General features: G+C 44.1%; 1 protein-coding gene across 1 annotated transcript in view; it reads right to left on the bottom strand.

Moving 5' to 3' along the window:
- Positions 1 to 219: 219 nt before the first annotated feature.
- CLYBL (citrate lyase beta like) overlaps positions 220 to 18,548 on the bottom strand; it is a 526,503-nt gene continuing 508,174 nt past the window's right edge. Inside the window, exon 8 of the mRNA XM_030201347.1 lies at positions 220 to 767. Within this exon, the coding sequence (XP_030057207.1) occupies positions 660 to 767 (108 nt within the window). The 3' untranslated portion in view covers positions 220 to 659. The remainder of the gene's footprint in view (positions 768 to 18,548) is intronic.

The following is an 18,548-nucleotide window of genomic DNA, read 5'->3' on the forward strand; positions in this document are numbered from 1 at the left end:
TGACCTATAGCAGTATCTCTAATGTGATGCAAATCTGATTGAAGATCATATGCACAAGTTCTGCTGCATTGTGTCCTTCAAACGCTACACGTTTATTGCTGCCTGGCCCTTCTCACCCTCTTAAAAAAAAAAAAAAAGCTGTAGTGTACATGTTTATAGAAGGAAACGTTATCAATAGTAGCCACTTCAAAAGCAGGAAAAACACTCAAAAGAATCTGGTACTTTTATTTATTTATTATTATTATTAGGCTTTATTTACTGCCTTTTTGAATACTCAAGGCACAGTACACCATATCTTTCTTTTTTAATTAATGCATTTATACATTTACAGTAAAAATCGGTGGTATAAGAATTTTATCACTAGCGTCAAGTTGTAGACTTTTACAATTCTCCATTTTTAAAAAGAATCTTTTTATTGAAAAATGTTTTCTACATAATGTTTGTAACACGTAAATTAACCATAAAACAGAACAAAAAAAGAAAAAAAAAAATAAAGCATCCATTATAGTTGGTGTAAAATTACAAAGTCCATAACATCTAAAAGATAATAACAGAAAAATTAGTAATGATGATCACTTAAGTTACAAGTTATTAATTTAAGTTATAGTAGCCTCCATTTTTTTAAAGCTACTGTATACTTTGACATCTCCACGAGAGATTCATTTAACAGAACATTTATCTTTGATGGCTCTGGCAAGCGTGACGATGTTCTGAGCCTGCTTCAGCAAAGGCATGTCGATCATACTCCCATGGAAAGTAAAGGCTCCCTGCAAAGTAGACAAGAGAAACCTTTCAGGAACCGCTGGCCAAAAAGAAGTTTCTTAAGTCTCATTTTGCTTCGAACACAAACAAGCAGAATCAGATTTGAAAGAATGGTCATTTAAAAGAAATCAAGTCGTAAACTTTTCTTGGGTTAACTTTTCGGCCTCTACTAGAAATACAGCGGAAAAATTTAACCCGATTTTGGAACGGAACAAGAAAGAAACTCATATTTGTGAAAAAAAGTAGCATCTCTTTACATCCTTTCTCTCTACATAAAAACATCATGAGGTTTTCTGTTGCTTTTTTGCTGAGTTCTTGAAGGACACATTTATTCTCCCTTAGTCCACAATGGCATTATTTTTAAAAGAGCAGCACTTGCAGTTGAGATTATCTTTATTTATTATTATTTGTATTTGAAGTTTTTCACCTAGACGGCCACTCCCAGGCCCAGAATGAGCTTAATACAAGCAGGACACTGATGTGCTGCCTCCTCTGAGTGTTTCTCAAACCTTTCTTGGTGACCCCATAGCTAGTCTGGTTTTCAGGATACCTGCAATGATTACAGAAGATACTTCTGCATATATTGGAGAACAGCTATGCAATCACCAGGGCAGGTTGAGGACACCATGCCACAAAGTTATTACAATAATACTTTTAAAGCGGACATACAGCAGGAGGGAGATTTTTTTTAAAACAGGGGCATTAGCAGACCTTTTATTTTTCTTTAAAGTATAAAAACATAACTAACAAAATATAATACATCCGAAAAATTGTATAGAGACAAGATCAAAGAGGAAGCAATAAAATAAAGACAAATGAAAGATAATAATGTGTAGCTCCTTTTTGGAGGTGATGTGCGGGGGGGGGGGGGGGGGCAACGACGACACTGCACCCTGGTGGGGGGAGGGAGAGAGAGAACAATACTGCATCGAGTGGGGGGGGGGGGGTGCAGTGGCGATCCACCCCGGGTGGCAGCCGACCAAGGAACACCACTAGCGGTAAGGGCTCCCTGTTGAATGGCCACATGGTAACAGTTCTCTTATCACATGGCCATGTGTGTCCGGAGGCTTTTTACCTGCTGCAGTAAAAAGCGTCCTGGTGCTTGGGGAAAATGGCTGCTGCCACTAGCATAGAGCCTTTTCCCCCACAGCTTGGTAATAGGACTCCCTAGTTCTTAGCCCAAGATCTTCTACTATACTCTCCCTGGACTCTAAGGCGGACTGCTAGGTGTCATTATTGAATAACGGCCATGACCCCATCCCACCCATAGGCCTTGAGTGTTGCCTTCTCAGTATCTCCAGTCCTGAGTGGCGTGCGGAGCAGAAGACCTTTCTGGGAATCAAATCTAGGTCCTCTACATGGCAGTTCACAGTATTATTATTGAGCCGCCATGCAGCCAACGCATGGCAATTCTGAGTTATATACCGGCTATCGCGTGACCTGTGCGGTAATTTCATTTTTTAAGCACATCCCCTATGGAAAATATTTTTACTTTCTGGTGCGTGGGCGGTAATCGGCATTTTATGAGCGTAGACCATTACCACCCGGTTACCGTGTGAGACCTTACCACTAGGTCAAAGGCTGGCGGTAAGGTCTCAGACCCAAAATGGACGCAGGGCAATTTTCATTTTGCTGCACATACATTTTTGGGAAAAATTTTAAAAAGGCATTTTTTACAGGTGCGCTAGGAAATGATTCTGCGTGCGCCCAAAACACGTATTTACACTACCGCAGGCCATTTGTCAGCGCACCTTAGTAAAAGGGCCCCTTAAAATGGAAAATGTGCCCAACGTGGAGAGGCAGCATATTCTTTTTACTTGAGCCTATTGTGATCTTTTTTTTTTTTCGCTTATTTTTGTTTATGCCTTTTAAGGTGCAAGGTTATTGCTACTTTTAAAGTAATGATCCTCTTTCAAGAATACTATTTTATTCTATTTCTCTTCAACAGAATTTTTAAAAATTTTTCCAACAGAAAAAAAAAAGGCAGTCATAGTGGCTGAAATTCATAGGATTTAGGCACTTAATTAAATGAAAATTTACTAGGGCTGAGTTCCTTAAATTTAATTTATGATCAACGTTTCACTAAATTCCTAAATTTAGGAGCATAAAAAGTGGGTGGCAACAGGGCATATTTAGGGCAGAGAAAAAGAATTAGGAGCTTGGAACTGATTTTCCGGCAGTATGTACCTAAGAGGCCCTTTTACTAAGCTGCGTTAGTAAATGAGATTACCACGCCCTTATGCAAGTCTTTCCCATGCGCTGACTATTTCTAGCGAGGCCACAAAACAGCATTTCTTCTATTTATTTCATTTCTGACCACGTGTCAATGTTACCACCTCTTTCTGCTGCTATTACATTGGAATTAGTGGATCCAAACACAACAAAATATGAACATTAAGAAAGAAGAATATTTTCCTCCCATATCCCTCTCATATTGTCGTGGGTTGTTCAGTTCACTGTTTGTTCTGTTTTGCCCCTCATTTGGTTCTTTGGGCTGTTTATATAACTGTTGGAGCTTCTTTGCTCCTTTCATGGTGCCTTGGGGTGTTCATACCATTGTTAAGAGGACATTTTGGCCTTCTCATTAAGCCATGGGCTGTTCATGCTACTCTTTGTGCCACTTTCTCCATTCTTGATGCCTTGGTGTGCTCCTCCATCTGCTGTTGATGCCTACCTACAAGCTTCATAAAACTTGGATGGAACCAGTGCTTTTTTGTAGAAAAAAAGGTGCCCGTACTCATTATGGGCGGGGTCACCACATATGCCCCCACCCCTATTATAGCCACACCCACATTAGCCACACCCTTATACCAGCCATGGTGCATATAAACAGACATCATTGAAAATATTATACTAGCATAGGAGAAAAACATAACATGATTTTTTTCATTATATATAATTTCTGTAAGCTGTTACAGCTCCAGTATACCCAGTGCAAAATAAGACAGCAGATGTAATTTCTCAAATTGGACATATTCCAAACACTAAAATGAAAATAAAATGATTTTTTCTACCTTTGTTGTCTGGTGACTTTGTTTTTTCTATCCACATTGGTCTTAGTCTCTGATTCTGCTGCTCTCTATCTGTTCTCTTAACTCCGTTTCCAGGGCTTCCTTTCCATTTATTTCTTTACTTTCCTCCTTTCTTCTTCATTTCTTGCCCTACATCCATAAGTAAAAGCTGGGTCCTCCTCCGTGGAACTGACTGGAGGAAGTATAACGTGGATCCAGCTTTTGCCTATTTTCTCCATCCATGTGCAGTTTTTCTCCTCTCTTCCCTTCCCTCATCTCCATCCATGTGCATCTTCTTCTTTTTTCTTTCCTCCCCTCCATCCATGTCCAGCACTTCTCCTCGCTCCTCCCCGCCATCCATGTCCAGCATTTCTCCTCTCTCTTCCCTCCCCTGTATCCATATAAAGCAATAATTCTCTCTCCCCTTGCCTCCATCCAAGTCCAGTATTTCTCCTTTCTCTCCGCCAACTCCTCCATCCATCCATGTCCATAGGAGCAGACTATGTGGGTGCTGTGGGTGCTTGAGCACCCCCAATATTGAGAAAATTCCATGTATGTGTCCAGGGAGGGGTTATTTCCACTGGGCTTAGCACCCCCAATAATTTTGAAAAGTTGGCTCCTATGTCCATGTCCAGCAATTCTCCTCTATTTCCTGCTCTCCTCTTCATCCATTTCCAGCATTTCTCCTCTCTCCCCTGCCCTCCCCTCCCATCCATGTGCATAACCTTCCTGTCTTCCCTCCCCTACATACATGTCCAGCATGTCTCTTCTCTCCCCTGCCCTCCCCTCCCATGTCCAGCGATTCTCCTCTATCCTATCCTCCCATGCCATCCATGTCCAGCAATTCTCCTCTCTCCCCTTCCCTCTCCTTCCATCCACGTCCAACGATTCTCCTCTCTCCCCTGCCCTCCCCTTCCATCCATGTCCAGCGAATCTCTCTTCGCTGACCTCGCCTCCCATCCATGTCCAGTATGTCTCCTCTTTCCCCTACCCTCTCCTCTCATCCATGTGCAGTGATTCTCTTCTCTCCCCTGCCCTCCCATCCATGTCCAGCAATTCTCTCTCCCTGCCCTCCCCTCCCATCCATATCTGGAATGTCTCCTCTCTCCCCTGCCCTCCCCTCTCATCCATGTCCAGCAATTATCCTCTGTCCCCTATCCACCCCTGCCATCCATGTCCAGTGATTCTCCTCTCCCCTGCCCTCCCCTCCCATCCATGTCCAGCAGTTCTCCTCTCTCCCATGCCCTCCCCTCCCATCCATGTTCAGCATGTCTCCTCTCTCCTCTACCCTCCCCTCCCATCCATGTCCAGTGATTCTCCTCTCTCCTCTGCCCTCCCCTCCCATCCATGTCCAGCAATTCTCTCTTCCCTGCCTTCCCCTCCCATCCATGTCCAGTATGTCTCCTCTTTCCCCTACCCTCTCCTCTCATCCATGTGCAGTGATTCTCTTCTCTCCCCTGCCCTCCCATCCATGTCCAGCAATTCTCTCTCCCTGCCCTCCCCTCCCATCCATATCCAGAATGTCTCCTCTCTCCCCTGCCCTCCCCTCTCATCCATGTCCAGCAATTATCCTCTGTCCCCTATCCACCCCTGCCATCCATGTCCAGTGATTCTCCTCTCCCCTGCCCTCCCCTCCCATCCATGTCCAGCAGTTCTCCTCTCTCCCATGCCCTCCCCTCCCATCCATGTTCAGCATGTCTCCTCTCTCCTCTACCCTCCCCTCCCATCCATGTCCAGTGATTCTCCTCTCTCCTCTGCCCTCCCCTCCCATCCATGTCCAGCAATTCTCTCTTCCCTGCCTTCCCCTCCCATCCATGTCCAGCATGTCTCCTCTCTCCCCTGCCCTCTCCTCCCATCCATGTCCAGCGATTCTCCTCTCTCCCCTGCCCTCCCCTCCTATCCATGTCCAGCAATTCTCTCTTCCCTGCCTTCCCCTCAAAATCCATGTCCAGCAATTCTCCTCTCTCCCCTGCCCTCCCCTCCCCTCCATGTCCAGCAATTCTCCTCTCACCCCTGTCCTCCCCTCCCCTTCATGTCCAGCAATTCTCCTCCACTCCCCTCCATGTCCAGTGATTCATTCAAACCCCAGCCCCCCGCTGCCCCAACCCGCCCTCAGCTCCCCAACTTTCCGTTCGTGCACCTGTGCTCCCTGCCTTGAAATCTTTAGTTTACCTGAAGTCGCGGCGAATCAGCAGTAAAAGCAGCAGGCAGGCAGGCACTGGCAGGCGGTATTGCCTCCTCATCGTTTCCCTTCCCTCTCAGCGCGTCCCTCCTTCCTCTGATGTAATTTCCTTTTCGCAAGGGCGGGAAGCGCTGAGAAAGAAGGGAAGCGACAAGGAGGAAAGCCTGCCTGCCAGTGCCTGCTTGCCTGCTGCTTTTACTGCCGGTTCAGCGTGACTTCGGGTAAATTAAAGATTTCAAAGCAGGTAGCACGGGTGCACAAATGGAAGGGAGCGGGCAGGTGAGCCGTACCTCACAAAAAACATGTTGGTACGCCATACCAGCGCGTACCGGCAAAATAAAAAAGCACTGGATGGAACACTCTAGTGTTAACGCCAAAATGAGGAACAATAGTTTTTCCTCACTGACTTAAATTGAAAACAAAATAAGCAAAAAAAAAAAAAAGTAAAATAAAAACACACACAAAAAGAACAAAAACACATTGGAAAACATTAAGAGGCTCTTTTTACTAAGGCACGCCCAAACGTGGCCTGTGCTGGTGTAGGTGTGTGTTTTGGATGCATGCTGGTCCATTTCCTAAGCGCACCTGGAAAAAAGGGATTTTTTTCCAATGTGCTGGAAAATGGACATGAGGCAAAATGAAAACCAGTGCATGTCCATTTTTGGCCTGAGACCTTAACGCGGTAAATGTCCAGCACATGCCAAGTGCCAATTACCGCCGGGTAAGTGCCCTGTGGTAGAAAATATTTTCTACAGCGTGCTTTGGGCGCATGCAAAAAATGGAATTACCGCCCAGGGCATGCAGTAGCCGGGCAGTAATGCCAATTTGACGTGCATTGGATGCGCCTTTGTAAAAGGGCCCCTCAATGAATTGTTTCATTCATATCCTTACTTGTTCCAGTTCAGTTTTTATCTGCATATTCTTATTTCTAACCAGTAAAAAAGGCATGTTTCTGACACAAAGGAAACGGGCGCTAGCAAGGTTTTCCTCGGAGTGTGTATGTTTGAGAGAGTGTGTGTGAGAGATGGAGTGTGTGTGTCAGAGAGAGAATGAGAGAGAGACAGAGTGTGTGTGTGTGTGTTTGTGTGAGAGAGAGAGTGTGTGAGATACAGAGTGTCTGTGCGTGTGAGACTGTGTGTGTGTGACAGAGAGATAGAGTGCGATAGACAGGGAGTGTGTCAGAGAGAGTGTATATGAGAGATAGTGAGTGAGTGAGTGAGTGAGTGTGAACCCCCACCCCGCCTCTCGCAGGGCCCCCCTCCCCACCCCCACCTCTCTGGTCTCAGGACCCCCTCCCCACCTCCCTCTCCCCTGCCCCCCCCTCCAGCTACTCATGTCCAGCGACCTTCCCCTCTCCCCCGGCGCATCAAACCCCCTCGCCACCAGCAGCTGCCAATGGTAACGCTGTCCGGCCGCTGCTGCTTCTCCTGTTGAGGAGCAGCGGCCGCTACAAAAAGAAAAAAAGCAATAAATGTTTTTAAACTCAGCCCAAATCATTCGCAAATGCCCGAGTCTTAGAACGCAGTGTCTGCAGCCGCTCCTCCTCTTGCCTGTCACGTCGCTGTGCTCCTCTGGGGTCTTACTCCAGGGGCAGTGACGTGGAGGCGAGAGGAGGAGCAGCTGCAGAGACTGCATTGTAAGACTTGGGCATTTGCGAATGATTTGGGCTGGGTTTAAAAACATTTATCACTTTTTTTCTTTTTGTAGTGGCCGCTGCTGCTCCTCTCGCCTCCACGACACTGCCCCTGGAGTAAGACCCCGGAGGAGCGCAGTGACGTGACAGGCGAGAGGAGGAGCGCAGCGACATGACAGGCGAGAGGAGGAGCGGCTGCAGAGACTACGTTGTAAGACTCGGGCATTTGCGAATGATTTGGGCTGGGTTTAAAAACATTTATCGCTTTTTTTCTTTTTGTAGCGGCTGCTGCTGCTCAACAGGAGAAGCAGCAGCGGCCGAACAGCGTTACCACTGGCAGCTGCTGGTGGCGAGGGGATTGATGTGCCCGGGGGGGGGGGGGGTGTTGATGTGCTTCGAGGGGGGGGGGGCTTGGGTGATGTGCCGAGGGGGGTGGGGTTTCTGTGGTGCCGCACTTGTAGTTTTTTGATGCGCCGCTCCCTGCCACTTGCTCCGAAGGGAAACTACTCCTCCCCCTGCTTGGGAGCTGCGAGTGACGTCAGCCTGGCTACAGAGCCTAGCTCAGCAACTCCAGGAGCCACGGACACAGGCAGCTACTTTAGAATGTTGGTGGTGAAAATTATTATATAGGATTTGCAGTCATTTATTCTGGATATGGTGAAAGTCTGTCTGTTGCCACTCTTTTTGATCCACTTCTTTTTTTGTTAGGATTAAAGGTGGATTTAAAGAGGTACTCATATAAACAGATGTACAGTAGTTGAAAATGCATCTCCTACCTGGGCTGACCTCAAGAGAGCACCTGCTACCCTATTATATCCCAATTGGTGGAATTGTGGGTAGCATTTTGGACAGCAGCATGTGCTGCTAATTTTAACAAGGAAAGGACCAGGCCAGTGCTTCTTTAAGGCAAGGTTTATTGGCTCTGAGAAACAGGGGGCAGGACCAGGGAGTCCAGAGAGGGTTTTGACTCTACCTATGGAAACACATTTATGTGACACATACATCCTAACAGGTGAATTCTAAAAATTCAGAACTATTCCAAACCACAACATTTTAAGCATTTTCACTAAGGAAAAATAAATCTCTTTCTCGTTTTGTATGCAATGCAAATGATACCAGCATCTTCAAAAGGCTAACTTTAATCAACTTACACATTAACAACTAATACATACATTATAAAATTACTTCAACAGAGATGGCAATATTTCTCTGCATTCAATGGCAAAACTTTAAATGCTTTGTCTAATTTTGGTGGTGGGAGGCGGGACTGGTGGTTGGGAGGCGGGGATAGTGCTGGGCAGACTTATACGGTCTGTGCCCTTAAAAGGACAGGTACAAATCAAGGTAAGGTATACACAAAAAGTAGCACATATGAGTTTATCTTGTTGGGCAGACTGGATGGACCGTGCAGGTCTTTTTCTGCCGTCATCTACTATGTTACTATGTATGTTACTATGGATGACTCTTATTCAAAAGGATATAAACAAAGCAATACATAGAATAAATAATGCAATATGCTTTATGGGATGAGATATAGGGGTCATGCACACCTAAGAAATTGAAAATGACAGAGGAGATATGTTAGCGACATTAAAAAAAAGTTTCAAGGTACAATAAATTACACAAAACACTTCACAATAAAGTCACTGTCACGGGGTTTATAGGACATTGCCCCTTAAGAAAAGTCCCTCTTTAAGTAGCCTGGGCCAATTTAAAAGTGCAGGTCCCACCCCGGGAGGGAGTAAGCTGGGAGGGGCAGAGTCATGAAGTTCAAAAGGCAGGGCCAGGCAGAAGTTAAAGAGGCCCAGGGAAGGGAGACGGGAGACCCACCCTATGCCCTGACTGAGGGCCAGATGCACTAAACTTAACTAGCCATTAACGAGCAAGTAGTAAACCCTGGCATGCACTAAAGGCTTCTCCCAGCCATTTTCCGATCACGATCACGGTAGCAGCTAACGAAAACAGAATGCAGATGAGCAAATTAGTATTATAATGTGTAGAAACCGTATTGTAATGAGATGCACTACCATTTTTCGATTTCCTTACTGTGGAAACCCCTAACGGGAGGTCTGCACCTCTCATTGGGGCTGCTGTGAGGGAATCGGAAAGAAAAAAAAAAAACATCCAAGTGCTCGTCAGGGACGTCTAACACAAGCTGGACGTTTTCCTGCAGCTTTTGTGATGGGCGTCCTTCTTGGACGTGTTTTTCTTATATGCAATTAGGAAGGACTTCTCTGAAGAAGAAAAAAAAAAAGGACATCCCTGCTTTTCTTAACTGCCTAAACTGACCACAAGCAGTTCTCGCAACAGTCCCCTCCAAGGTTGTTTTCAGCTTGCACCCACCCCACAGGATCGGAACGTGCGAGGACGTCCAAATCAAAACTTTTTGAATGTCCCTCCCTCCATGTCTCTCTCAGCCAATCCCAGCACGTTTAGCTGTTAGCAGTATCAGCTAAATGCGCTGTGATTGGCTGAGAGAGACCTGGAGGGAGGGACATCCAGTATCAGCTAAACGTGCTGGGATTGGCTGAGAGAGACCTGGAGGGAGGGACGTCCAAAAAGTTTTGATTTGGACGTCCTCGCACGTTCCGATCCTGTGGGGTGGGGGCGCAAGCTGAAAACATTGCTGGTAGGAAAAACACGTTCAAGAAGGACGCCCATCACAAAAGCTGCAGCAAGACATCCAGACTTCCCTGAGGAGCACTTGGATGTTTTTTTTCTTCACAGAAGTCCTTCCTAATTGCCTGATGTAAGCCTGCCTTTAACATGCAAAGCAGCAAACAATGGAAATGTTACACAAGCAAGAGCAGTTGCACTTAAATTAACTGGGGCTCTTTTCAGCACTGTTTCTCTTCTGAGGTTCAAGCTGCTGACAAGCTTCCTGCTCGTCAGGGACGTCCTTTTTTTGTTGTTGTTTTTTGAGTGAAGGACGTCCATAAAGGACGTCCTCGGCATGCGCAGAGCAGCCGGCATAACACTTGGTTGCTCTGCGCATGCTCCACCGGCCGACTGGCCGACTGTTTACTGATGGAATAGAGAATGCAAGTGAGCTACAACAAGCAACTCATTTGGATTCCTTTTCCTTGATGCATGCCCGTTTCTTACCGATTCGCTAAGGGAATCGGTAAGGGAAGGGCTTTAACGATTTTTTAGTGCATCTTCCCCTGAATATGTCTATCTGCTGTGATTTGGCTGAGGTAAGCCAACCTTGTGTTTTCCCTCAAGACTGGTGAGTTTTGCTTTGAGGTCTGGCAGGAGCCAGACCTGATCCTTGTCAGAGACCTGAGAACCTGGGACTGTGTTTGGGGCATGGCAACCCTTGCAGCCACAAGCTGTGTTAGGCCTGTTGCTGAAGGCCTGTTTAATAACTGTGTTCCTAAACCGCAGAGGTCTGCCCATGCTAAGACTCAGGTCCTGTGAAGGAACAGGCCTGGGGATTCCTGTAAATAAATACTTATTTTGTGTGCTTCCCTGTTGTCTGGCTGCGTTTTTCCACTGGTCCACTCCCCACATTCGCTTGGGGGTCTCACAGTCACAAAAGGAAAAGACTCAGAATGCCTTGGAATAATAACATACTTATTTAGTGCAAAACAATCACAGGCATACAAACCTCCTTTCTAAACAAGTCCACAAATGTGACATACAGGGGCCCTTTTATAAGGCGCATAGGTGCCTACATGTGTACAATGCACGTCAAATTAGAACTACCGCCTGGCTATCGCTTGCCCTAGGTGGTAATTCTAATTTTGACGCACGTCCAAAAATGTGCAGCAGAAAATAAATTCTATTTTCTACCGTGTGGCGCTAACTGGGCGGTAATCGGCAGTGTATGTGCACTGACGATTGCCATGCGGAGACCTTACCATTAAGACAATGGGTGGCGGTAAGGTCTCAGACCTAAAATGGACATGCACCAATTTTTATTTTGCCACACATCCATTTTCGCTCCCCCACCCCAAAAAGGCCTTTTTTGCAGGCGCGCTAAAAAAATGGACCTGCGCGCGTCCAATACACATGCCTACTCCAGCGCAGGCCATTTTCAGCACACCTTAGCAAAAGGACCCCACAGTGTCCAAGCAGTATCCAATTTCCAAGTATATCAATTACAAAAATAATCCCTCAAATTAATCTCCAACTGTGTCACATCGCTCCAGACTGTGTCACAATATTTCCATACAACTTGACTGTTTGAGATAAGTTTTTTGGATTATTTTGTAATTGATTTACTTGCGACACTGGATAGTGTTTAGACACTGTTCTTCACATTTTTTAACTTTTTCTGAAAGGAGGTTTTTATGCGTTCGATTATTTTGTGCTAAATAGGTATTTTATTATGCCAAGACATTCTGAGACTTTTCCTCCTTTTTTTGATTTTATTGTGAAGTTTTTTTGCATAATTATTTATATGTTTATACTTCACAATTCCTGTTATATTAATCATATCTTACAAAGTATAAAAATGCCAAGCAGCAAGCATCCTTCAGGAGAAAAGAAGTTCTAAAACGAGGGTCATGGAGGAGGTTGAATTCAAGCAAAACTAAAAGGGAAGCATTTCTTCACAGTGTGGTAGATCTATTGAACAGCCTTTGAATGGAAATAGCAAGAGCAAAAACGGTTCTGGAATTTACAAAAACACAAACAAAAAAAGTGAGGTAAGTCCAAGGAGGATTTCAAGAAGTCTTTAATGTAAACAGCACAAAAACAATGGTTTTATGCTGCCTACATTAAAGACTTCTTGAAATCCTCCTTGGACATACCTTGCTTTTTTTTGTCACTCACGCTCACATGAGGCTTTTTCCTCCTCCTCCTTCACTGATTTACAAAAACACAAACATATACCCAGGATCCTTGGTGGAGGGAAAGCAATTGAAGGGCTTATGTCTAAAACCCTCTAAGTCCAAATATGGACTTAATGGGTTTTGGAAAGAAGCCCTTTTCAATTGCAAAACTGCAGATGAAGAAGTGCCTATAACACTGAAGCAGAGAGGAAAAATGGACAGAGTAGATGAGGCTCGTGGTAAAGTAGGTATTTTTCTGTCTCTGGTGGGCTCACAGTTTAAATAAAAGAGTCACAAAGAGCTGAAGTGGGAATTGAACCTAGGTCCCTTGGTTCTCACGCCACTGCAAAAACCATTAGGCTACTCCTAGTAAGAAGATAATTTTAAAAAGATTTTAGTAACATGAACATCTAAAGTTCATGAAGATGTTGTACAGCCCTGTATCCCTTGCTAGTTTCACATTTAGGGGCGGGAGAGAGACAGCAACTACTGGAGAATTAAGGAGGTAACATCTTAATCCCTCAAGTGCACCTTTCTGTAACCTGGATGTACCAAGTACTAGCTTTAAATTACAACATCCATCTTTTTCAACATAAACATGCCTTCATCTTCTGAAATTTTAACTGGATGTTCAAAGATGTGGCTCAGTGCTCCTGGATATGTCCAAAAGGGGCTGCTAAAATGTACTTTGCAATGGCCTTGAATCCCCCCCCCCCCCCATCTGAAATCCACCCTCCCAAATACTCTTCATCAGTTGAAAAACCCCAAACTGAAAGGTCCTCCCAAATCCAGACCCCTACACCTGCAAAAGAACCCCCTCAATAGAAAACCCCCTCATCTTGAAGTCTCCCCCAAATCTAGACCCCACCCCTTCTGAAGCCCCTCTCCAACTTAATACACCTTCATCTGAAAGTCACCCCCAAATTCAGAGCCCTACACCTTCTGAAGTCCCTCAAGTAAATAAACCCTCACCCAGAAGACCCCAGGCATCACAGGCTCCCCCCACAACCTCTTGAAGGTCCCCCTGGGCCTACCTTGTCAGTGATCTAGTGGGGGTTAAGCAATAGTGATCCCCACATTCCTGCCCTCGCTGCTATCAGGTTCAAAATGGTGCTGGCAACCCGTAGTGGAAGTCTTTGATACAAACTCTCGAGGAAATAGGAATAACAGGTCATGTATATAATTGGTTTCATGGATTTCTTACAAGACACTCATATATAGATATTCTATAGATGCAACTTAATCAGATTATTTTCTCTGGTTTCAAATAATTCTAAATCACTTAAATCCATTATTTTCCTTACTATTCCGAACGTTGATTATAATGTCAACCTTTGTTTAACATTTTACTGTTTGTACTGTTTAAATATACTATTTGTACTGTAGTCCTACTACAGCTTATGTAAGCCACATTGAGCCTACAACTAGTGGGAATATGTGGGATATAAATGCATTAAATAAATAAATAAATATAGGGTCAAAATGATGGTGTCTTTCTGATCAATGATGTAATCTCTATGGAATACCACAGGGTTCACCTTCGTCACCTCTATTATTTAATGTGTTCATGTGCTCTTTAGGACTAACATGTCAAGATTAAGGTCTTGTATCTTATAACTACACAGATGACATTACCATCTTGATTCCCTTTCATACTCTATTCAGTCAGAGACCTCTGTTAGTAAACATGCCATCAATTTGGTGAAAGATTGGATGATTGCACATAAATTGAATATAGAGAAAACTAACTTTATATGTCTTGATTACCATCCAGTCCTTAACTTCTCCTTAATTTGTATTGATCAATCAGAATTTAAGCTTTCACCAGTTGTAAAAATTTTAAGAATTTATCTGGCTAGTACTTTGTCGTTAAAATTTCAGATTAATTCTTTAATTAAGAAGCCTTTTTTTATTACTGAGAAAACTTTGTCCGATATGCAAATATTTTGCAGAGAATCAATTTTGTCAGTGCAAACTCTTTTACTAAGCCACGCTAAGGTCGTGCTAGTGTTTTTAGCGCACGCTAATGATTAGCATGTGTTAAATGCTAGGTCAGCCATAAGAACATATGGGTGACTCTAGCATTTAGCGCACACTAATTTTAGCGTGTGCTAAAAATGCTAGCACACCTTAGTAAACAGGACTCAGCTGGATTATTGCAACATAATCTATTTGGGTAGCACTAAAAATACATTTAAAAAACTTCAATCCATTCAAAATACTACAAGAAGACATCGTTTCTTTAAAAAAAGTTCAACACAGTCTCCCAATATTATATCAAACTTCACTGGCTTCCAGTGGAGGCAAGCATCTTATTTAAATTGGCTTGCTTTTTATTTAAAATTCTAAATGGAAAAGCTCCACGTTACTGGTATGATCACCTTGTCTTTATTAATTTATCCAAATCACATAGGAATCCCAATATCTTTCCTCCTCCTTCATATAGAGATATAAGGAGATGAAAATTGAAAAGTTGCAGGCCTTCCAAGCTGCAAAATTTGGGAAGGAGATTTTCTGTATTTTAGATTCCTCCTCATTTACATATACATTAGTTAAACAGAATATTAAGACTTATCATTTTAAATGATATCTATTAGGTAATGAGAATTGATTTCATTTTTGAATAGAATTTTATTTTCCAGTAATGGATTTTGTTTTTTGTTAATTTAGATTTTATTATGACAATGTTGTTATTTTCATTTACTTAGTTGTATTTCCTGGTAATTTCCAGCTTCTTAAAACTGTACTCCACTGGGAACTGAGAGGTTTAGCAGAATATGTTTGTATGTTATGTTATTGCTAGGTGTCAAGTTTCCATTTAAGGGTAAAACAGACCCTTATAGAGCAAACTGACCCTTAGTGGTGGTACCACAAGACCATTGCTATGGGTCGCCAGTGCAATTTTGAACCTGGTGCCGGCAAGGGCAGGAGTGACTAGGGGTCATTCCTATTTGATTCCAATAGACACCAAGGAACTGACAAGGAAGGTCCAGGGGGGGGGGTCTTTGAGAGGGTGGTGGAGCCGTTGATGTTTGGGGGGACTTTCAGGTGAGGGGAGGGAGTATTCAACTGAGGAGGGGCTTTGGAAGAGGTGGGGGGTCTGGATTTCAGGGCCTTTTGGGTGGGATCTTCAGTTTGGGGGGGGTTGAGAAGGCAGGATTGTGATTGGGGGAGGGAGTTCTGGGGACAGTTCACAGTGCCTTTTGGCAGCTTGTGCCTGGGAGCATCGGGGCATAGTTTTGCTGGGGATATTTTTCCAGTGACAGTACAGCTTGTGGTGTTCACTGCAAGCTGCTTTTGGGATTTAAATTCTAATGAGCTGCTTTACGTGCATTTGCACGCATTACTGTGTAACCCACAGTAACTTAATATAGCATGTATTATAGTACGAAAACTTGTGTTAGTACCCTTTAGGATATGTTAAGGGGCAAATAACATGCTTCTAGCTGTAGCACAGCTTGAGATCTACCCATAGGAACATAAGAGTAGCCATGCTTGGTCAGGCCAATGGTCCATCTAGCCCAGTATCCTATTTTCCAAACAGTGGCCAAGCCAGATCACAAGTACCTGGCAGAAACCCAAATCATGGCAACACTCCATACTACAAATCCCAGGGCAAGCAGTTACATCCCATGTCTGTCTCATTTTAGACACTTCTATTTTGTAATATCTCTGATGCAGGCATGAGTCAAATCATGGCCAGGTTGGGTTTTATAATTAGAGTTTTGTTTGCTATACATTCTATTTAATATATTACATTAAATTGGTGTATGGTTTTACAACTTCTTGTGTTTAAGTGCAAATTGCTTCCTACAGTCCAGGTGAAACAACAAAGGTAGAGAAAGGTTGAACTGAGAAAGAGAACTAGGTGTGACATTGCTAAACACGAAACCAGAAGGTAACTGAACAAAAAAGGCCCCACGGGACAAGCAAAGGAGTGGGAACAAAGGAAGGCTAGACAAACCTCAGAAACAATACGATCACAATTTACTACTTAAAATACGTATAAAGATAATGTTGTATATATATATATATATAAAATAATGCACAATAACATAAATATGCTAAAAATTCAATAATGCACATTAAAATTAAAGCTCAAGACTCGACATGGACTGGTTTTCGACATGTAATGTGCCTGCTCCAGGAGTCTTAAAATAAATGTATCAGGAAAGGGCTGTTGAAACCTTTCTTCCCTAGAGAAGTGTTTTGCAATTTAGTGCGGTCTCTTGTTTTGAGTCATCTTGATTACTGCAATGGTATCTATGCAGGGTGCATGGAACTACTTCTTAAAAAATTGCAGACTGCTCAAAATACCACTGCAAGATTATCTATGGTAAATCGAAGTTCGTCAGCTCCAGACCATTACGAGAAAAACTGCACTGGCTACCTGTCAAGGAACGTATAACATTCAAAATTTACGCCCTGGTGCACAAAATCCTTAAAAGCGAAGCTCCAGTTTATATGGATAATCTTATCCTCTTGCCACCAAGGAACTTCAGCAAATCTTCCCGATCCTACTTACATCTCCACTACCCCTCGTGCAATGGCCTCAAGTATAAAACCAGCCACGCATCTACCTTTCCCTACATCAGTGCATGTTTGTGGAATGGTCTACCCAACTCAGTAAAAGCTACCTCCAAACAACAGGCTTTCATAATCTCCCTGAAGACCGCTTTATTCAGGACAGCTTACACTGCAGCTCCGCACTGCCTTAATGTTTTCTGACCCATTATGTTGTGCGACCATACTGCATTCCTTACCTCCTCTCTCACTTCTCTCCCTCTGTCTTTCCCCACCAACTACCTCGCCCTTAATGTGTCTGTTTGTCTATTACTAGATTGAAGTGTCCTTTTATACTGCTGTTAGCCTTTTTGAACTAATGTGAGGCACATTGAGCCTGCCCATGGGCGGGAAAGTGTGGGATATAAATGCCTTTTACCAAACCATGTTAAGTGCTAATGCTCGCTTAATGCAGATAAAAAGGCCTACTAGAAGATGTGTTAAAGAGCTTTTCAGTAGTTTACCTAATCACAAACTAGGTTTTTGTATTTATATTTTGGAAGGGGTGTGGCATGGGTGGATAATGCAAACTTAACGTGGGAGCACTTGGGGCTTCTTTTATAAAGCCACACTAGTGACTCCTGTGTGGAAAATGAGAAGAAGCCCATAGGAATTGAATGGACTTCCTCTCAATTACCACATAGGTATTGCTAGTGCGGCCTTGTAAACGAAGCCCTAAGTGCCTCCTAAAAAGGGGGCGGTAAGTGCTCCCACATTAATGTTTTGCAGGTACTGCAAGACAGGGGTGTAGCCAGACTTCAGCGGTAGGGGGGTCCAGAGCTGAGGTGAGGGGCCACATTTTAGCCCCCTCTGCCGCCGCCGACCCCCCCCCCCGCCGCCATTGCCACCACCTCCAAGAACTTTGACCCCCCCTGCCGCCGACCCTCTTGACCCCCCGCTCGCTGTCACCTACCTTTGCTGGTGGGGGACCCCAAGCCCTGCCAGCCGAAGTCTTCTTCCTTCGTTTGGTTTCTCAGTCTGACGTCCTGCACGTTGTACATGCAGGATGTCAGACCGAGAAACCAAACGAAGGAAGAAGACTTCGGCTGGCGGAGGTTGGGGGTCCCCTGCCAGCAAAAGTAGCAGGCGGCGGGTTGGCGGCGGGAGGGGGGGTTGAGAGGGTCGCCGGCAGGGGGGTCCAGGACCAAATCTACGGGGGCAACACCAACAGAGGGTGATCTCTCCACAGGAGAAACGAAAGCCAAAACAGACAAACAGTGGATCCAAAAGAGTCCTCTCACAAATGGTGTTTTCCTAAACAAGGTCTTTATTTTGGATCAATAAAAGTAACCTGACACGAATCGAGTTTCGGCCGTAAAGGCCTGCGTCAGGGGTCTATTGATTTCCAATAGAGAATTAATCTTGCAGAACAAATAAAACACAGTTAACTTTCTGCTAACTTAGAAATCTTTTGCCATTACACGCGATTCAAAGGCGTAACTATTGTGCACATACCCTATGAGGGTGGAGGCTGCGTGCCTATTTTATCAAAATACACAGGTATACACCTCCCGCAAAATGTAGACACAAGGAACACTTAAAACCGTGGTTTTAAGTTACGCCTTTGAATCGCGTGTAACGGCAAAAGATTTCTCAGTTAGCAGAAAGTTAACTGTGTT

This window comes from Microcaecilia unicolor, chromosome 4 (genome assembly GCF_901765095.1).
Source record: "Microcaecilia unicolor chromosome 4, aMicUni1.1, whole genome shotgun sequence".
Lineage (NCBI taxonomy): Eukaryota > Metazoa > Chordata > Amphibia > Gymnophiona > Siphonopidae > Microcaecilia > Microcaecilia unicolor.